The 22,799-nt window shown below is 33.9% G+C and overlaps 1 protein-coding gene across 6 annotated transcripts in view; it reads left to right on the top strand.

Annotated features, from left to right (window-relative positions):
• The first annotated feature begins 14,657 nt into the window (after positions 1 to 14,657).
• Positions 14,658 to 22,799, top strand: part of LOC18440321 (U6 snRNA phosphodiesterase-like protein) — a 34,724-nt gene continuing 26,582 nt past the window's right edge. For 2 of the 6 annotated variants that reach the window (XR_016053968.1, XM_011627320.3), the window contains exons 1-3: positions 14,658 to 14,804; positions 15,349 to 15,548; positions 16,429 to 16,512. Coding sequence is in view for 3 of the 6 variants with exons in the window: in XM_011627320.3 (XP_011625622.1) it covers positions 15,362 to 15,548; positions 16,429 to 16,512 (271 nt within the window). In the remaining 3 variants the exon portion in view is untranslated. Of the gene's footprint in view, positions 15,094 to 15,348; positions 15,549 to 16,428; positions 16,513 to 22,799 lie in introns of all 6 variants that reach the window. The other 4 variants (XR_016053970.1, XM_088864607.1, XR_016053969.1 and 1 more) reach the window with 2 other exon arrangements.

Raw genomic sequence — 22,799 nt, 5'->3', positions numbered from 1 at the left:
GTGAGATCATTTATACTATATGAGATGGAATATTGGGCGGTCAAGAAACAACATATCTAAAGATGAATGTAGTTGAGATGGATAAGTGGCAAGACAATAAGGAATAAAATTCTAAATGAATACATTCGTGATAACTTAAGTGTGGCACTAATAGGTGATGAGAGAAAATAGACTTAGGTTGGCTGACTATGTGCGACGCAAATCCAGTGTAGCACCTGCTCGCAGGTGCGTACTTAGTTCTCTTTATTTATCCATTGTATTCAAACTCCGAACCTAATATGAATTTCTTGATTGCCACCTAGTCATGAACCTGCTCGTGTTTTATATATAGAAGATTGTTATTTTCAGATACTTACGCATTTGAATTCAAAACAATGTTTATCTCATAAAACTACTCCACGATGGAAGAAATAACCACTTGATTTTGGATATACACAAAAAACAATGAAGCTTTTTTGCTTTAAACCCCTAAAAATTACCCATTAATGTAGTATGGGAGGCGACTGAAGAAACTAATCAAGATCTAAGAAAAGGGATATTATAGGCATTAGAGAGTGTGATATCCCAACCTTTATAGAAATATTATTACAAGTTGAAAAAAAAAAATGAGCCCCTGAAAGTGTTGCAGACCTTGCTATGTGTGGAGATCACTTACAGACGAAAAGACAGTTGGTATCACTTGAAGCCGTCCAGATATATATAGTATCATGCACGCCGTGGTTTCAATGTTTTCCATGTTGTGTGTATATTGTCATTTGAAGGTTTGTAATATGGTTCAAGACCCGAATCGAGGTGTTAAAATTTGTATATTTATCTAATGCAAACTATAATAGAGATTGAAAGTATAAAGAACTCCTAAATAACCCAATTCATGTGCAAACAACTCGGTTTTCACCTATACATAATATAGGCTAATTATGTTCCCTTGATATGTTAGTTTTGCTGGTTGTCACATATTTCAAGTAGCATATTTGGGGCGAATTAATATGGCCCGATTACACTCCAAAAAGTAAATTGGATTGATAAAGTGAAGAGCTCATAGTAGATCACAATAGGTGATGAACATGGGTAAATCCTTGTTGATCCCAAGGACATAAGCTTGGGGTGGGAGTGCACTATTTGTTGGAAATGTAGCCTATCAGGCCCTTTTCTCCTATAAATTTATTTTTCAATAATGACACAAAAGCCATATTGTAGTTTATATGAAATCCTATGTAGTTAACATGACGCAATGCCACATACTTTGATCCACTTTTTAGCTTTAATACAATGTTGCAGTGGATGGAAAACTCAGTATCACTAACGGTAAAAACCAGTGGTGTGTTTGGATTTCTTGTAAGAATTGTTTTTTCTATATTATAGATATACACAGTTTATTTAGTTTATAAATGTCTTTTATCATATTTTAGGAATATTATATGAGTCATTAGTGAACTAATGACAAGTTTAGCTCATGATAGGATTATAAGTTTCGTGACCACTTGTTAATCCGAATTAGTTGTACTTAAGGGCATTAAGGCAGGAGTTACACATGGATCTAACTCCTACAGACCATGAATGTGAGAATTACAAAATAAATGTATTCTCTATAAAAAGAGGTTAACCCCTCAAGAAATTGAAGAGAAAAAAATGATAGAAAGAAAGAGATGCAAGGCGAATGAAATTCACCAAAATATGACTCTCAAGGTTGCCTGTCACCGGATGGCTTGGTCCATAAGATTTGGTATTGAGCCTTAAGTCCCTGTGATTTAATGACAAATCCGAATAAGTGGCTTATCAATTTTATTTATTTAGTGATATTTTTTATTAGGACTAACAATGGTAACAGAGCAAGGTTTATGAGATGTGAGGGCTTGGCAAAACCCAGTACAGTTGGGAGCGGGTATTCCCCGTTGGGTATATACGATGATATCAATTGCCTGGAAGGAATGTGCAATAGTATCTTTTGTATCATTTGACTGAAGAAAAGTGCGATCGTATCCTTTACTTGGAAAGAATAGCCTGATGCTTGATTGATGGAAGGTATGTGCGATGGTATCCTTTGCCTAGAAGGAATGGCCTCAGGCTTGAGCAAGGGCTGAAAGCACACACCAAAGGGTTGTTGGGGCGACAAACATGTACCTGATTCCACTTGACATGGCTCTCCACTGTGGAGGATGTAAGGAAGAAGCTTTAACGCTTCATTGCATAATGCATCTTGACTTATAATTGTTTTTATGAAATATTTGAGACATAACTAGTCACATTTAGGTGTATGTTATGGCAAAAGATTGCATTACACCATTACCTTAGGGCACAATCCTCCATAAACGAGTTGGTTCTTCAAACTGAAACTTTAGTGAGAGAAAAGACATAATAATTGATGGGTTTTTTCTTCTTTTCTTTTTTTTATTATTTATTTAGTTTTGGGTATGAGCATGGGAGCTGTCCGTGGATACAACATCCAACATAAAAAGAACTTCCATGAGTTTGTTGGTAGCTTCATTCTAACTTCACCAAAGTCTTCATTTGTAAAAGGTTTAGTCCTCTACGGACCATGGCCAATATGAGGTAGTGTTCAAGATACTTGGTAAGCTCCAGTTACAAAATATTTTTTTGGCAAGTTTGAATATGGGAGGTATTGGTAGGTTTCAATTGCAAATCTTTTGTGGTAAGCTATTTATCGCCTTAAATTATAAATTTATTAACATTCTATTTTATCTTAAAAACATAAAATCGATGCAAATCAATGTATAGTCTTATTTCATAATTTAAGTTACTCTCTTTCTACCCAAGGATACGCATGTCTCTACCTCTCACTCTTCATTATCTAAAATAAATAAATAAATTATATTTAAAAGGTTGGAAGACTATTTATTTCCAATGTGGCCCTCCAGCAATTATACATACTATGATGAGACAAATATTGGTTATCAATTTTATTTAAATAAATACTTGATTTGAAAAATTTCATGGTGTTCAATGATTATGAATATTCCAAGTTCAACAATATATGTATATTTGTGCTAAGATTTTTTTGTTTTGCTTTCTTCAAGACAATGCATTACAACATCCTTGGAAAGTACATAAGCTTATTTGTTATGTTCTGTAATAATATTTTGTTTAGATTGATAATATTGTTTATTGTTTTTAATCAAGTTGTTACTTCATTTTTAATATTATTTTTCTTAGTATTCTCTCGTTTATTTAGAAAACTAAATTTGTACCCATGAGGATGCTGAGCTATTATTTTTCATTGAGATGTAGTAATCATTGGCATCTTATCATGTTTTGTGTATATCCAAATAACATTAAATATATTTAATGATGTATCATGTAAGATTGAATTATCGTATTGGTAATAGCTATTCATTGGATAGTGGGGAGTAAATCATCATTTACCAAATTAGAATTGAATTTGTTAGATCTATAATTATCAATGCACACTAAGAAAGTCGAAGCAATTACTGATCTAGAATGGTAGACTACAATGGACTAAGTTTTGTTATTCCGATGACAATCACATATTAAGAATAATGGGAGCCAGTATTGAATAGTTTAATAACATCATCGATTTGAAACTTATTGAACATGTCAACCGGAAATGATATTATATTTTTTTATTATTGTTAAAGTTGAGACCACTTAAAGATTTATTTATGTATATAATAATACCAACAAGTTTGTTAATTTATTGTTGTTCTTATCATTCTGTCCTATAAGCATATACGAGCTTTGGACTTAAAGACCAATGGTAGATGACATGTTTGAGAAACAGGCGGAAGAAATAGGATCTTTTTTTTTTGGTTGAAAGAGAGATATAAATAAAATCTAACGTGTTGGTGATTAATTGATAAGGTATATGATAAATCCTATGTAGGTAACATGAGGAAATGCCATATACAAAACCACATGGGCCAATAAATGTGAGTATATTGTTTGACCACATTAGTGGGGTATATGTAAAATCTCATTTAAGTAGCATGAGGCGATACCATATACAAAGTTATTGAGGTCAAAAAATCTAGGTGTGGTGTATGACCACATTGGCAGGGTATCTGTGCAATTTCATGCAAATATCATGAGGCAATGCCAGATATGAGGCTATTGAGGCTAAAATATCTAAGTGTGGTGTATGACCACATTAGTTGAGTATATGAAAATCAAATGTGAAAAGCATGAGGCAATGCCATGCACCAGATATCAAATGGCCTTCAGGTCAAGTGGGAAATGTTGGAAATGTGGCATGCCAAGCCATTTTCTCCTAGGAATTTATTTTTCAATAATGGCATAAAAGCCATATTTTAGTATATGTGATGTGGTTAATATGAGGAAATGCCATGTATACTTGGATCCATTTATACGATGTTGCACTGGAGGTAAAACCTAGTGGTGTATTTGAATTTCTTGTAAGAATTATTTTTCTATATTACAGATATGCAAATTTTATATAGTTTCTAAATGTCTTTTATTAAATTGTAGGAATACTTGGATGACATCCTATTATGTGACTCATTAGTGGACTAATAACAGGTTTAGCTCATTATATAGGATTAATAGTTTGATGACCACTTGTTAATCCTAATTAGCTGTACTTAAGGGAATTAAGACAGGAGTTACACTTGGATCTCAATTCCTATAGACCATGAATGTGAGAGTTACAAAATAAATGTGTTATCTATAAAAAGAGGTTAACCCCTAAAGAAATTGAAGAGAAAAAAGGATAAAAAAAAAAAAATGCACGGTGAATAAGATTCCCCAAAAGATGACTCTCAAGGTTGTCTGTTACCGGATGGCTTGGTCTATAGGATTTGCTATGGAACCTTAAGTCCCTCATGTGATGAGGGCAGATTCGAGTAAGCGATTTATCGATTTTATTTATTTAATGATATTTTATTTATTGGGACTAATACTCTTCGCATCATACAAGCAAAAATGCTTTATTGAGTGGGGTTTGATCCAAAACATTACTAGGATTTGAGTTATAATTAGTACCCAGACCTCAAGTTTACACCCCCTTTTTCTCTCTAGAATTACTACTATTTCAACCTCTAAAGCTACAACAACCCCTCCAATGAATGCTTGGGGTATTTATAGAACATAGATCAAGCATGGGTGGAAAACTAAAAGTTTGGATTGTATAATGGGTAGAAAACTAACTTTTGCCCCACGTATTGGTCAAAGGGCAAACTAGTAACTGTCATTTGAGGAAAAATATCAATAGTTTGCATTTAAGAGCTTTGGTTCATCATGTTCCATCACTTTTCTTTGTTATTTTGGCCAAATTTTGAAAGATTAATTGTCATTTTCACTACAAAAATATGTTGAGAATGAAATTTAGGTCATCTTGCCTCAAGATTCATCTAAAAACTCCTCATATACATGGCACTATAGATACTTGATCAACCGTTGGTCATTCTGTAACAATATCCATTTTTGACTTCCATCCAGCTTTTAATCTTACAAATAACCATGCGAACGGTTATTTTGTTAGGGCATTAAGCGAGGAGCATATCTACAAATTTTTAACTCTAAATACCATGTGATTTAGGAGAAATTGATCAAAAGGCAGGTGAATGTCATTATGCAGAAGAAGAGAAGAGATGAGAATGAATGTTGGTAGCTTCGACTTCTTGAGGTACAACGAAGTGATGCTCAGAAAGGAAAATATTATTTGAACTAGTAAAATTTTCAAGATGGCTCTCTCTCCCATAAAGTTAGTTTCTACATGAGTTGTATTCATTAAACCCTAAAGCAGTTGGATGTCTAAGGCCAATCCTTAAAATTCAAAATTGTTTCTATGAAGGCTTGAATTTTCTTACCAGGTACCTTAGGGCACCATGCATGACAGTTGGCAGGTTTTGTTGATGTAAACTAGGTGAAGATTAGGTGAAGGTAAAGTAGGACAAATGTCCCAAGGGACTGGATTTCATGTCTAACTTCCTTTTAAGAGGATTATCCAATAATTGTCTGCATATGGCAAGCAATTGCCCATTTATATCAAAATTACCCCAAGCAACATTTGATTGTGGCAGTAAAATTGCAATCTGAGGGATGATCATGACCAATCAAACAATTGGTAAGTAGCATTAAGACATAAGCTTTTTACAATGCTTATTACAAATTATTCATCTTATAAGGCATAAATTACGCAAGGCATGTATCATAAAACGTGAATCATTTGAGATTTGAGTCAACAAATGAGCCACAAGAAACATAAGGTGTTTCATAGGCACACTATCAGACACCTTGCCTTGCAAATTTCTTGCTCAATAAAACGAGTATGGTTGCCATAAGTGTATGGCTGCCATTACACCTCTCATGTATGGGCTAGTATGATTTACATCATGTAAAACTTAATACCAAACGATGATAAAATGATTGTGGTTGATGATCAACTAAGAATTATAAAACTTAAACCATGACATTAAGATCATCATTAGGTGATCATGTCAATAGAATTTCGAACTGTTTCCTTAATTTAGATTTATGGGGAACACTCCATTTAACGATCTTGTCGAGCATCATACCATGTTTAAATTAAACTGCACTTAGGATTAAGAAATGAGAATCACCTTTAGTTTATCAACCTGAAAGGCATAGCCAAGCACCATAAGACATTTCATCGAGCATTAAATATGCATTTTAAGTGCAAAGACTCAAATTGACAGCAACAGACAACACGAAAGTATGGTCACAGTTTGCCAATCATAATAAAGTTTACAATAATCCTATATAGAAGTTCTTTTTTTTTTTCTGGTAATTCAGTGGGGAAGACGTGCCCCTACCTGTTTTTTCAATAGATTAGGGAGTTACATTTTGAATGTGTTAAGTGTTTTCAATAGATTAGGGAGTTACATTTTGAAGGTGTTAAGTGAGGGTGTCAACGACAGGAATGAATACCACGATGTAGTAACTGGGTGTGGGGATGCTACCACCACGACCCCAACTCTTTTCCTGTATAGAAGTTGGTCAACTTCAATTGCATAAACCCCGTTTGCACGCAACATTCTTTGCCACATATATCAATGTGAAGACCAATGGCTTGAAAGCCATCAAAGTAGCATTAACATTGAACAATTGTGTAAAGCTTCATCTGTTGGAAATGTGTCCTATCAGGCTATTTTTCTCCCGAAAATTCATTTTTTTAATAACGGTACAAAACTTTTATTGAAGTATATATGAAATCCCATGTGGTTAACATAAGGCAATATCATATGCATTGATCCATTTTTTAGCTTTATTATGATGTATCACTATAGGGAAAACCCAATAGTATGTTTTGATTCCTTGTAAATTGTGGGAATGCTTCGATAACATCCTATTTTATGAGTCAGTAGTGGACTAATAACAGGTTTAGCTCATTACATATGATTAACAGTTTGGTGACAATTTGTTAATCCTAATTAACTGTACTTAAGGGAATTAATGCAGGAGTTACACTTGGATCTCAACTCCTATAGACCATGAATGTGAGAATTATTAAATAAATGTGTTCTTTATAAAAGAAGGTTAACTCTAAAAAAGAAATAGAGAATGATAGAAAGGAGGTGAAGGAGATTCACCAAGAGGACTCAAAAGGTAGCTTGTCATCGGATGACTTGGTCTGGAACTTTAGCTCCCTCATGTAATTTAAGGGTAGATCCGAGTAAGTTGTTTATCGATTTCAATTTTATTTATTTATTATTATTTTCATTAGGACTAACAATGGAATCAGAGCGAGGTTGGATGCCCACTTGGTAAGCTGAAGTCACATTTGACCGGTATAGCTGAGTAATGTGTGCTGATATGGAGTGGAGGGGTTTAAATATACCGTGAAACTCAGTTCGTGTTGTTTCTATTTCCATTATGATTTCCAAAAATGTTCATTTCTCTTTCTTTTTACTCTAGCCTTTACATTCTTTTCCCTCCTAGATTTATGGGATGGGAGTAGGAGCATGTTAAAACTCTTTATTTTTTTAGTGTATCACTCTCTAAACTTGTCTATTTATATTCTTCTTTTTTCGAGCTCTTTTCTATCTCTCTTAACATATGTCTCTCTCTCTATGTCTTGTTGTGATCATTTTACCTCTCCTGCTCGTTTGAACCTAATCATAGTGGCCCTTCTCATCTTTAGATTTTGGTTTAGAAAAGGATTAGGAAGTGGTTATGTTACTTTGCTTATTGGCTTAAAGTAAAATACTGGTTCATTTTATTATGTTACTTTGCTTGTTGACTAAAAATAAAATGTAAGTTCATTATTTTTCTTTCCCATTTGATGGCGGATATTGTTAGGAAATCATTCATGCGTTATGCATTCAATTATCGGTCAACACCAAAACATTCTAAAGTATGCAAAATACATCAAAATTATAGTGAATGCAGCATCACAATTGGTAGTGGTTAATGGATATTACATGCTTGCCTGAGTCAATTGTGTCATGGATCTACTACTTCTTGACACATTTTTATACAAGTAATAGATACTATATTTAAGCTAGGAGCTTTGGACTCACCAAGCTTCATGTACAAAGTGTTTCCTCTTCAATTAAGTGTAGAGTGGACAACAATGAACTAGTCCGTTTCCCACTTGATTAGTGGAGTTGAATATTTACACTATGGAAATTTGATCACAAATGATTTCATTGGGAATTGCGCTTGATGTGAGGTAAATCGTTTGTTGTTTTGTATTTTTGAAAGATAACCATGACGTAGGAAACTGTATACATGAAGCTGCACTGGTAATGCAGATAATCATAGTTGCTTACTTTCTAAAAGAGACCAATTAGTGTTATACATGCAATCGCAACAATGAATGCAAATCAATGTGCATGGTAAGTTCTTTATTGCCTTAAAATTAGAATTTGACAGATTTTAATTATAAAGCATTTGTCGTAAGCTTTTTAGTGCCTTAAAATTAAAATTTGACAAGTTTCAATTATAAAGCATTTGTGGTAAGCTCTTTATTGCCTTAAGTTAGATTTTGGTAGGTTTCAATTATAAAGCATTTGTGGTAAGTTCTTTATTGCCTTAAATTAGATTTTGGCAGGTTTCAAATATAAAGCATTTTTTGTAAGTTATTTTTTGCCTTAAATTACAATTTGGCAGGTTTTAATTATAAAGCATTTTTTGTAAGTTCTTTATTGCCTTAAATTAGAATTTGGCAGGTTTCAATTATAAAGCATTCGTGGTAAGTTCTTTATTGTCTTAAATTGGATTTTAGCAGGTTTCAATTATAAAACATTTGTGGTAAATTCTTTATTGCCTTAAATTAGAAATTTGTTAGGTTTCAATTACAAAGCTTTTGTGGTAAGTTTTTTATTACCTTAAATTATAAATTTGTTGATATTCTATTTTACCTTAATAGTGTAAAATAAATGCAAATCAATGTGTAATCTTATTTTGAAATTTAAGTTACTCTCTCTCTCTCTATCTACCCAAGGATACACAAGTCTCTATCTCTCAATCTTCATTATTTAAAAAATAAATATAAATAAATAAATTATAGAAAAAGGGTGGAAGATATTCCTATTTATTTCTAACATGGGTCTCTAGCAATTATACATATTATGATGAGACATATTGGTTATCAATTTTATTTAAAGAGATACTTGATTTGAAAATTTTCATGGTGATCAATGATTATGAATATTTCAAGTTCAACAATATATATATATGTGTGTGTGTGTGTGTGTGTGTGTGTGTGTGTGTGTGTGTGTGTTAGAATTTTTTTTCTTGCTTTCTATAAACATTAAGAATATTTTGTTTAGATTGATAATGTTGTTTATTATTTTTAACCAAGTTGTGAGTTATTTTTGGTTATTTTTTTCGCTTAGTATTCTTTCGTTTATTTAGAAAACTAAATTTGTACCCATGAGGATGTGATGCTGAGCTATTATTTTTCAATGAGATATAATTATCATTGACATCTTATCATGTTTTGCGTATGTCCAAATAACATTAAAATGTCTAATGGTGTATCATGTTAGATTGAATTATCATATTGGTGATAGCTATTCATTATATAATGGGAGTAAATCATCATTTGCCAAATTAGAATTGAATTTGTTAGCTCTAGAATTATCAATGAACATTAAGAAAGTGAGAGCAATTACTGAGCTAGCATGGTAGACTATATTGGACTAATTTTTGTTATTATGATGATAGCCACATATTGAGAATAGTGTGAGCCATTATGGAATAATTTGATAACATCATCTAGTTGAAACTTATTGAACATGTCAAAAATAAATGATATTATATTTCTTTCTTTTATTATTGTTAAGGTTGAGACCACTTAAAGATTTCTTTATGTATATAATAATACTAAGAACTTTGTCAAATTACTATAGTTTTTTATTATTTTGACCTATGATCCGAAACTGGGCTTCAGACTTAAAAACCAGTTGTAGACGACATGTTTAAGAAACAAGCGAAAGCAATAGGCCTTTTTCTTTTGGCTAAAAGATAGATGTAAATAAAATTCAATATGTTGGTGAATAATTGGTAAGGTATATGAAAAATCTCATACAGGTAGTGTGAGGCAATGCCATATACAAAACCATTGAGGCCAAAAAATCCAAGTGTGGTGTTTGATGATATATGTGAAATCCCTTGCAAGTAGCATGAGGCAACGGGTTATTGCGGCCAGGAAATCTAAGTGTGGTGTATGACCACATTTATAAGGGTATATGAGAAATCTCATGCAGGTAGCATGAGGCAATGCCATATATTCAACCATTGAGGCCAAGAATCCAAGTGTAGTGTTTGACCACATTGGCAAGGTATATGTGAAATCTCACGCAAGTAGCATGAGACAATTCCATATACAAGGTTATTGAAGTCAAGAAATCTAAATGTGGTATGAATACTCTGGTAAGGTATATGAGAAATCCCATGTAGGTAGGATGAGGTAATGCCATATATAAAACCATTGAGGCCAAGAAATCCAAGCGTGGTGTTTGACCACATTGACAAGGTATATGTGAAATCTCATGTGGAAACTACAAAGCATGAGGCAATGTCATGTACAAGGTTATCGAGGCCAGGAAATCTGAGTGTGATATATGACCACATTAGTAGGGTATATGTGAAATCCCATACAAACAGCACGAGGCAATGCCATATATAAGACTGTGGAAGCCAGGAAATCTAAAAGTGGTGTGTGACTACATTGGTTGAGTATATGAAATGTGGAAAACATGAGGTAGTGTCATGTACAATATGTTAAAAGGCCGTCACACAAAGTTAGAGTTGTTGGAAATGTGGCCGGTCAGGCCATTTTTCTCTCGAAAATTCATTTTTTTAATAATAGTACAAAAGCCATATTGAGTATATGTGAAATCCCATATGGTTAACATGAGACAATGCCATATACATTGATCCATTTTTTAGCTTTATTATGATGTTTCACTGGAGGAAAAAACCCTGTATCACTGGAGGGAAAGCCTAGTGGTGTGTTTGGATTCCTTGTAAATTGTGGGAATGCTTAGATGACATCCTATTATATGAGTCATTAGTGGACTTAAGATTAACAATTTGGTGATAAATTATTATCCTAACTAGCTGCACTTAAGAGAATTAAGGCAGGAGTTACACTTGGATCTCAACTCATGTATACCATGAATGTGAAAGTTACTAAATAAAAGGAAGTTAACCCCTTTAGAAAAGAGAGAGAGAATGATAAAAAGGAGGTGAAGGAGATTCACCAAGAGGACTCTCATGGTAGCCTATCACCAGATGACTTGGTCTATAGGTTTGGTATGGAACCTTAGGTCCCTCGTGTGATTTAAGGACAGATCCGAGTAAGATGTTTATCGATTTCAATTTTATTTATTTATTATTATTTTCATTGAGACTAACATCATCATCTCGGTCTCTCAATCTTTTGGAGATATTGCCCATATATATGCGCATTTAGATATTTGCAATCTGGATCATACATCCATATAAAAATTTATAGCTTCATTTGTATGCTTAACTTATAGGCATAAGACTCATTGGGTATAAACACTGTGATGAACCTCACTAGGTTTGTTGTAACTTAAATCTGACAAAAACCATACAAATATTTATTATACATAAACAATTCGATGCTTTGAAAAGATTGAGATGATTAGGGTAAAGCATTTGAGAAATCAAATTGCTGACCTTGTTGCAAGGATGGGATGAGGGGTAGAATCTTTGCTATTTTAGTACATGGGGTTACCTATTTTTGTGGATAAACCATCAAGGGCCTGATGGGTTGTTGTGGTTGAGTGATTTCAAAGTAAAATAAATATGTGAAAGGCTACATTAGTTTGCATGAGAAGTAGAATTATCCTCAACAAGTTCATCCTAACAAATCTACTAATATAAATTGTAGCCTTGGTTAGCAAGTTAGAGAGCATTATGAAGCGCTTTATTAAAGTATTAAGCCCAAACCGTTACATGACTTACAAATGTTCATCACTTCTCTAAACATTCATGAAAAAACAAAGAAAAATTAACACTAAAAAAAAGAAAAAAGAAAAAAGAAAATCAAAAGCCAGCTTTCTTTTAAGGAGGTCACAATTACTTATAACGATCCGATGTGAAATCTGATAGCTTGGGTGAGTCACAAAGTTCAAGAAATATCTTTTCAACTTTTAACCTTGGTCAATAGAATAAATTGTCTCATTTTATACTTTTCCTTCTTACAATTCATCATTTATTGAGTGCAAGGGGTAGTTTTAAAATTTTGTGGTCGGGGATTGGGGGAAATTAAAAGCAGAAGCTACAATTCCCTGCTCCAAATAAGGGTATGTTTGACCAAATTAACTCTAAAAATTCAGATTTTTTTTAATTTGAATAAAGGCATTACTAGGTTTTCCATATATTAAGATTAAGATGATCTATTATCTATATTCTATTTTTTTGGTGCGTGTTTAACTGCCTACATATATTTGAAGAGTTATGATCCTATGATCCTACATCTATGTATGTAGGACCCCAAATGATCATCATTAAATTTGACACAGTTCTCTAAAAAATTCAAGTCCCATATCTATGTGATAACTTTTCTAAAGATCTGTGCCAAATTTAATGGTGATCCTTTGGGGTTCTATACATATGATGTAGGAGCATCTCATAGGATCATTATTCATATTTGAAAGATAAACAATCTTTGGCTTATTTGACCTTAATCTTCAACCAAAACCCCAGTGAGATATTTCACCTCAACCTTTATTTTTGGCTTCTTCTTTCTCCATAGACAGGAGATACTACAACCTTAATGACCTTTAAGCAAGATTCTCCCTCACAATTAATGGGTCATCGATCAAGTGAGAGAAAATATCAGCCTTCTGCTTGTTTAACAAGTGCATAGAGAAACACTGAAAGAGAACATTTACGTGCAAAGAGAAGGCGAAGAGGAGCAACTTAACAAAAGAGAAATAATAAAAAAAAACTAGAAATTTGTGTGTGAATAGGGAGAGAATAAACAGATGATCAATTTTCCATAAGATGAACACAAAATTTAAGAAAGAAAAACATTAAAAAAATATGTGAAAATAGAGAACACAAGCACACAATTTTAAAAGAGAGAAACACTAAAAAAAATTGAGAATTTTCGATACACCTTTTAGACAAAAACAAATAAATTAATAGTCACTATTATTTATAGGGTACAATTTGTGTAGAGCTTAGGTTCTAAGCAATCAAATTAGAGCCTACCGTCAAATAGTGTCGAGAAATGTGGTTTCAATACTGAAAAATCTTTGTGATAGTCTTAAAACATATTTTCATCTTTATTTATAGGAAAAAGTTTATATAAAGTTGCAACATTAAAATGTTGAATTACAGATGCACTTAAAAAATCCATCAAAGAATGTTGTTTCAACGTTGAAAAACCCTCTAATCGATCATCTTAACATCGTGATATATGAATATGAATAAAAAAAAAGATTCCTAGTCTCATAAAATAGTGCATTTTACAGCATATTATCTAGACCGTCCATTTTCAAGATTTTTTGTATGTTTATGGATTTGATTGATTTTAACCTTTTTTGGATTTTTAAATTTTATAAATAGATGTGAAAATAGATTTTCAAATAATCTTAATAATAATTTACACCAAAATTACATATTATAATAAAATTTGGAGGTCCGCCTTAATTGGATTGTTCAAGGTTGCAACCTTATAGAAACCACACATTTATTTATAATGTTTAAAGTTTTTAAAATGGTGCGGTTTCTATAAGATTGCAACTTTAAAAAATTTAATTAGAGCATACCTTAAAATTTTATAATAACATGTAATTTTGTTGTAAAAAATGTTTAGTATAATCTTAAAATCTATTTTCATATCTAATTAGAAAATTTTAAATTTAAAAAATGGTTAAAATCAAGTAGATCTATAATATATGAAAATCTTGAAAATGGATGGTCTAGATAATATGCTATATGATGCACTATTTTCAATATTCAATTTTTTTTTATTTTAAAAATTTGTAGATCTTGATGCCGAGATGATTGATTAGAAAGCTTTTCAACATTAAAGCAACATTTTCGATAGATTTTTAATATGATTTTACATTTTAAAGTTGCAACCTTATATAAACTTTTGCCTTTTAATATAGTATAGATCGTATGAAAAGTTAAATCTCGAAAATCGACGGCCTACAAATGCATTGCAAAATACACTCCTTCAAGTACAGAGCTCGCACCCCCACCTCAACTTCATCCCTACCAAAAAAACACCCTAAACCTCAGCAGAACTGCCTACTCTACAAACATTCTCATAAAACCACCAGAAAAGCAATTTGTGGCTAAATCTTTGGCTGTACAGCCAAGTCTTACAGGGATCTGAACCGCATTTACAGGGACAGGTGAGGAATTGGCTCCCCGTAAAAATTTATCCGGACGACCAATGTACCGGATTCCAGTTACTTGTTATACATCAAAAAAGAATTGAGACTGGAGAATTTATGGTTTCTGAAATTGAAAAAATTTCAGGGTTTTGCAAAGGCAAGAAATTTACCCGACTTTTAGAGAGAAAGAGGCGTTTTAGGACTTTTAGGGATACAGTTTGGGGAGATGGCGAGCGAGGGTGAGAGAGGACTGACTCTCGCAAAGGTCACCTAGAGAGAAAGATGGAGATGGGTTTTATGGGTTCGTGTGAGTGAGCGTGAACAAAACGCGACGGAAAACTGAAATCCCGCAAAATTAAAGTCTCCTTTGAATTTTGTGGGATTCAAATAATTAACAAAAATTCGGATTTTACATAGTATTGTTCTGCTCAATCTAACGCGTCACAATCCCTTTCCATCTCTTCTAAAATCAAGATTATTGTAGATTCTACAACATCTCAAAATATCAGGACAACACGGTGTCATCAAACGTACCCTAAAACTCTAAACTTGATGTTTGCAGTGAGAAGAAAGCGATGGAGGCTCTGAAGAAAGCCTACGATTCTTCCTCCTCCTCAGACTCTGATCATCACAAAGAAGAAGGCCGTAACGCTTGGAGGGCTGTTGATTCCCGCCAAATTTCAAATTCACATAATTCAAAGGACCCTCTCCCTTTGCCACCTCCCCCTCTTGGCTCTGTTGATCCGTGTAATAACTGTCTTGGTATGGCAATTGCTTTTTTTTTTTTTTTGTTGCTCTTTATTGGTAGTTTTATTGATTTGATTCATATGGATAGTGTTTTTTCTTTTTCTTTTTTTCTTTTTGAGTTAAGCATTATGGTCATGTGTTTGTAGTTATTGCAATCGGATGGTTATATGGGTTCTGTTACTGTTATTAGTTGCGACTGATGGTTCCTTTTGTTCTGTTGGTAGGTTGAACAACTTATTTACGTACTTATCCTTTAGGGTTTTGTATTGCGGAAAGACCATCGTTTTTTATAATGGGCGCCCATGTTTAATTGGTGAAATTGTTCTTCCCTGTAGACTCTGGGTGTTTGGCGTCTGAAGGAAAAAAAGGAAAAACAAAACTCTTTTTTGTTCATTGGGCTTTTCGCTGGAAGATTTATCTGTCACATATGAGTCATTATCATAAGTGAACTTGATCGCCTGATTTATCAACACCCCAAAGCCCATGTGTCAACAAGCATATTCAGGAGTGAGTGAAGTGATTTATTAATGAACTTGAATCTCTATTATTCTCACAAATTTGTCTAGTGATAAACCATGATAGTAATAGGAAGGGCCGAAGCAAGATGACACTGTGTGGGAGACTGAACTCATTTTCAATATTATTCTTATCCGGCTCAAACCCATGGCAGAAAAGTTAATTCTAATATTTATTCATTTCTCTATTATTTGTAATAGAATGGTTATTCCTTTACCTATTGATCTACATTCAAAGTTTATTGTTCAGTTTGCTGTTTTAGATGTCTTGGTTTGTCTTTATGATTTAGATGCTGACATGTTGAATACATTGAAGTCTCTTTGAATGGGAATATGTTTTATCTTTGAAATGTTAACACTGTTTTATTGAAACGTTTCAGGTTATGCTCAAACTAGTCAGGAAAATCGCATTAGGAGCTTCCCGCATGTGGAAGGAAACTATGCACTTTATGTTTTTATCCCAGGTTCACTTATGTTTAACATTTATTGGCCCCTTCATACCTTATCCTTTGTTACAAAGTGAATATAGCTTTTTGTTGAAATGAACTAGCTGTTAAGACTGTATCAATATTTTTTAATTTTTTCCATGGATATATATTGTAACTACATATTGGATCTGTTGATGCAAAGTTGTTATTGATTCCTTGAGTACTTAAATATATTCACTTGAGTACTATATTGTAACTACCCTCAGTGAGGCCATAAGTCCCTATATCTTTTCAGAGTACTACCAACCACGTCCTTTTGGGCCTACCCTACCCTTTGTCCTTTTCAATCCTTCCACTTGAACACTTGTACCTCCTAACAGGTGTTGTACTATGTTGACGCCACACATGGCCAGCCCACCTAAGTTTACTCTCTCTCATCTTATTGCTTAATGGTACCACGTATAAACTTTCCCGAATGGATTCATTTCGGATTTTATCCCTTCTTGTCTTGCCATTCATCCATCTCAACATCCTCATCTCCGCTACACGCATTTTATGGGTATATTGTTTTTTGTCTGCCCAACATTCTACCCCATAAAGCAAAGTTGGTCTTACAACAGTCCTATAGAACTTACCCTTCAACTTCATTGGTATGCGGCGATCACATAAAATTACAGTTGCACATCCCCACTTTGCCCACCCAGCTCTAATTTTATGTGCGGCATCTTCCTCAATCCCTCCATTGTTCCTGGATTATCGACCCAAGGTATCGAAATTACGGTCTTTTTTGTACTTCATGACCGTCAGTCTTAACTACTTCCTCATCTCTACTCTTATTATTACTAAACTTACATTCCATATACTGTATCTTAGTCCGACTAATTCTAAAACCTTTGGATTCTAGAGCATCCTTGCGGAGTTCTATCTTTGTGTTGACGTTGTTTCGAATCTCATCGATCAAAACTATGTCATCTGCGAACAACATGCACCATGGTACCTCATCATGTAGATGCCGAGTTAAGTCGTCCATAACTAAGACAAAGAGGTACATGCTTAATGCTGATCTTTGATGTAGACCTATTGTCATTGAAAACTCACTCGTCTCTCCACTAGTTATTTTCACACTAGTTAGCGCTCCATCGTACATATCTCTCACCAAGTTGATGTAGTGTATGGAGATTCCTTTTTGTTTCAACACCCTCCAAGTCAAATCTTGAGGTACTCAATCATAAACTTTCTCTAGGTCAATAAAGATCATGTGGTGGTCTTTTCCCTTCGCCCTAAACTTCTCAATCAGTTGCCTAAGTAGGAAAATAGCCTCGGTTGTTGACCTTCTTGGCATAAAACCAAATTGGTTTTCAGATACACTCATTTCATGCCTTAGTCGTTTCTCAATCACTCTCACCCAAAGCTTCATAGTATGGCTCATAAGCTTGATCCCTCGATAGTTTGCACAATTTTGTATGTTTCATTTGTTCTTGTAAATAGGTATCTTAATACTTTTCCTCCATTCGTTTGGCATTTTCTTTGTTCTCAGTATTTTGTTGAACAACTTTGTCAATCTCCCCTATACACGTTCAAACCTCTATCGGGATATCATTTGGTCCTAAAGCCTTTCCTATCTTCATCCTTTTTAAAGCTTCTTTTACTTTTGACATCCTAATTCTACAAATGTATCTATGACCTCGGCCCTCATTTACACCAACAATTCCTTCGATCGCTATATTCCCGTTGTGTTCATCATTTCATTTTTTTAAAATAAACTCGAGCACCTTTCGTTGACCTCATCATCCTTCACCAAGACCATTTGATCTTTATTGTTAATATATTTAATATGATTTAGATTCTTACATTTTTTTTCTCTTATTCTTGCTAATTTGAAAACTTCTTTTTTACCTTCTCTTGTTCCTAGTTTATTGTATAGATTATGATATGCCTTAAGTTTCACTTTACTTACTATTTATTTAGCATTTTTATATTCTTCTAAGTTTTGCTCGTTTCTATTACACTGCCAAGTTTTATAACATGATCGTTTTTTGCTAATGCCCTTCTGGACTTCACTCACCACCAAGCTTCTTTATTGGAATTTGTTTTTCTTCTAGATTCTCCTAAACCTTCTTTTGCTCTTTTCTTGATACAGTCAACCATCTCATTACGTATTACATTGACATCATGTTCAGAGTTCCATTTTCCTTCTTCAATTAATTTATTTTTAAATAAATCTATTTTCCCATTTTTTAAGGGAAAGTTTAAGGTCATCACCCTTCTTAGACCCAGTATATCTGCTGCATGTTGAAACTTAACATCTTGTATTACTTTTCAGACTCTAAGGAGTATGTGCGCTGCATATTGAAACTTATAACTGTAGAAAACAATAAAGTTGGTCTTTTGTTCCTCGGATTGGGATGAATCTGTTGATAATTAACTTGGACCTATATGACCCCAAAATAAATGTGGGGGTGATGAAAATGTGCACTAAGGGTCATCTGGTTTATCTGGTCCTCTGATCAATCCTCAAAAAATTATTCTCAAATGGATGAGTGGTTATAAAGATGTTTCACATTTTCCACTCGCTTGGGCATGGAGAGCTGTCTCTCTCATATTTCCTTTGACTCACATGTTTTAGTCATCACACATGTAAAAGCCTAGTACTAGGTGGTTTATCCAAAGCTCATACTTGTTTGGTCCAAGTTTTGGGTTTGACACCTTTTGTTGAGTTCTAAAGGTTTTATATTCAGTTTTCACAAATTTCTGTGTTGTAGATTTATCTGAAATTTTAGTGTTATTCTGAAAATGGTTAAAATTTTGGAGCATTATCCAATTTTTTTTTGTTGATTTGTGATTCTAGTATCAATCCAGCCTATTTTCATCAAAAGTTGAATGGAGGACAATTATTTTCTGTAGGCCTTTTTCATGCAAAATTACATCTCTGTTAGAGTTTGGGTTGACTGTATGGAAGAAGTTAATATGATTGAACCTATAAAGCTTGTGGTTGGGTCCCCATAGTACACTATGGAAATGAACATGAACGTTGTCGCTTTGACTCTTTTAAAACAACGAGGGATGAATGAGGAGTTCTGGAGAAATTATAACATGAAGTGAATCATTCTAGGTTCTGTCTGACTGTAGCTTCTTAAGTCTTAACTATGGGGAGACAGGACAGTCGGTCATTTCAATGTGAGACTGAAATATGTCTGAGATATGCAAGCTCTTATGGATCTATGATTCACTAATGGATACACATATTTTGAGACTATTGTAACAAGCCTGGCTTGGTAGTTGGTACACATGCTTATGGAGATCTGATCTGAGTTCGAGCAAATTCATGCATCATCTCTTGTCAGTTTAGATGTTGTACTGGATGATGTGGTAGCAGTTAGCACTTTAGCAAAAGAGACCAGATGAGCATCCATGGGGTCTTATGCGAGCGGTTTATTTCGGAGTGATGTCTGTTTCTCAACGGCCTCCTAGTCATAATTCATAAAAGTGGGATGCAAGTCTTAGAGCCTCGATTGGTACTTCTTTTGTTCTTAGACACTACTTGTTGGTGTGCATTACTTGAAATAAATGTTTGAAAAAAACGGATCGGTGACCCAGGTCGTTCATCCCAAAAACCAGTCCGGATCAAGGTGATATGGAGCGACTGGATTGACCTGTCTGGCCTTAAAAATGCAACTCATTGCAATAAAATGGATATTTCTAACTCAAATTTTGTATTTTAGTATTTTTATAATCTCCATTCCTTCTTGCGCTTGTCAATATAGTGGATCTTGCCTACTCATTTCTTATTTTCCCCTTTTCCTGTAAGTTAATTTATTGAATTGGTTATTTATTTCCATTTATATTTTTCTTGTAATGAAGTTGCATAAGTCTAAGGATTAAAGCACTTTTTCTGATTTTTTTCCCATCTTTTTTTTTGTTTGGAATTCCGTCATTGCTACATTACTCTTCTTTTGCTTCATTTTAACTTGATCTTTCTTGTTCTAGAGTAGTTGGTTAAAATGAAGCATGATAGATTAGGTTTTCTTTGTTTTTTTAACCAGCTAATAAGCACCTCCCTTATAATTTTATGTTTTTCTTTTGCTTTCACTAACTTAATTTTTTTTAACTTAATTTCCCTAGCTTCATGTGTCCTCGATATAATTCTCTACCACATGTGATTTATAGCTAAGAGTACACCGAGATTAGCACCACCTTGGCCTCGTCGCTTATCGCTGAAACCTACTGAATTTCAAAGAATTTCATTTTCCACTTCCTTGGCCTCATTACTTAGTCCTGAGATCCACCAAAATCTCACCCAAATTTTAATTAATCTCATTTTAGGAGGAGAAAAGATGTGTGCTTGGTGTTTGTGTGCGATGAGGAAGAGTGTAGTGGGCAGGTATTTAGTGAGGGTTTATATTACAAAACAAGAAAAACTGAAAGGAAAACATGAAATAAAACAATCTTTGTCAATTAACGAAAAGAAAATGACCAAGTTCATAATACAAAGGCCAATGGGGTTAGTTTCAGTGTGCCTTGATTTCTCCGTTTCTTTTATTAGTCCCACATTGGGGATGAGAGAGAGAGAGTATGTGGGGTACAAGGTTATAAAAGGGTTCACGGGGTAGGCTGTTGCGGTTTGTACGTGGCTTCCCACTTAGAAGGAGAGGGGTGGACCATCTGTCACCCCTCTCTAAATGAAAAAGTATCAAATAAAAAATAAAACCGAAACAATAAAAATTTTAAAAATGAAAAGGTAAAAGTGGGGCCAGCCGGTTCCTCAGCGGTTCGCGAGATATGGTGGGAACTGGATTAGTCTCATCGATCCCCGATCTAGATGGAACGATTTCAATCTAGATCGACATTTTTTAAAACCTTGTTTGAAATATGCACCCAACACCTAGAGTGTACAGAAATTGGGTTCTCCCTCACTATAAAACAGGATCTCGGTCCACATGCTTGTAGGATCCCTCCAAGAAGAGGAGCTATACTATTAATTGAACTATTGCTTCTCTCCTTGATACTATAGATTTATTTCGTTAGAATAATATGTTGTGCATATCACTTCATGGTATACTAGAATTATGGTATTAAGAAACTACAATTTAATGTCATCCGAAGCCAATTTATGATATTATTAAATTGTATTATTGCATTAAATTGGAGGTGCTATAACTATGGCATTGGTAAATAAGCTAAGGTCTATAATCATGGATCAAATGGGCTTTCGTTCAATCCTAATTTTATCATATACATTGATTTATTTCATATTATGTATAGTGTAGTTTAGATCCCTTCAAGTCAAAACCTTGATCCCAGTTATATAGGACCTAGCTTCTTAACTTGTTGAATGTATGGACATCGTTCCTCACCCCAGGGAGCTTCCACCCTATGGTGGTTTGGCGTTCTTCAAACTGATCCCGCTCCTGCCACCAACAACTTTGCGCTGATATATATTACAAATTTATAGGAAAAGGAATCTGAAATAAATATCTTTGTTGCTTACCTCTGCCCCAATCTCAAGGTGTGCATCGAATGTGTATTGTGCTAATAAGCCTTCTGCTCTGACCTATTCTTCTTCTGTGTCTGTGTGTATTCTCCTGTCCTGTTCATGTTAGTTTTGTATGTTCTGCTAATGATGCAAATATCCATTCTTTATTTATTTTTGAATGATTTTAATTTATGAATTAGTCGCAACTACAAATACATTGGTAACTCAAGCATAACTCAGTTAGTAAAGCAGTGGTAACTAATAGATAACTTAAAAGTCATAAATATTTGGAAATGCATGAAATTATATCCAGGAAAGCATCAATTATCTCATTGTCGTAACATTCCCAAATTCCCCTGGTCCCTGATGCAATTCAGTGTCTGTATAGGCTATCTGAAACGGGTAGCCCTCGGGTTTTTCATCTTAAAGACCATTCAAATGCTTTAAATGGCTTTATTCAACTGATCCATTTGCTTTATACATATAGTCTATTGCAATCCTATCATCTTTATCTACCATTCTCCACCCCCTAACTATATATTTCTCTGACTTGGATTGCAAGGTTGATAGATAATCAGAACATAAAACTAAATACTACGATCACATCTGTACCATGAATTTTCTTCGCATAAAAATAAAACTTCGACAAGAATCTTTTTAGCCTAATGAGGTTAGGTTGCTCCACCAAAATAGATATTGCTCCTACTCGTTTAGAGGATTACAACGCAAAAAATTAGTGTGAAGAATGTATTTGCATGCTTGATTAGTTTCCTAACATTTGTCTCCTTCCTCATTAGTTTGAGAACATAGGCATGATTTTAAGTGAACCTTGATCGACCTTTGCATGTCA

Source organism: Amborella trichopoda, chromosome 1, assembly GCF_054954075.1.
Source record: "Amborella trichopoda isolate Santa Cruz 75 chromosome 1, AtrichopodaSantaCruz75HAP2 v2.0, whole genome shotgun sequence".
In the NCBI taxonomy this organism is placed as follows: domain Eukaryota; kingdom Viridiplantae; phylum Streptophyta; class Magnoliopsida; order Amborellales; family Amborellaceae; genus Amborella; species Amborella trichopoda.
Note: the sequence above shows the minus strand (reverse complement) of the source record. Positions and strands in the feature narration are given on the sequence as shown.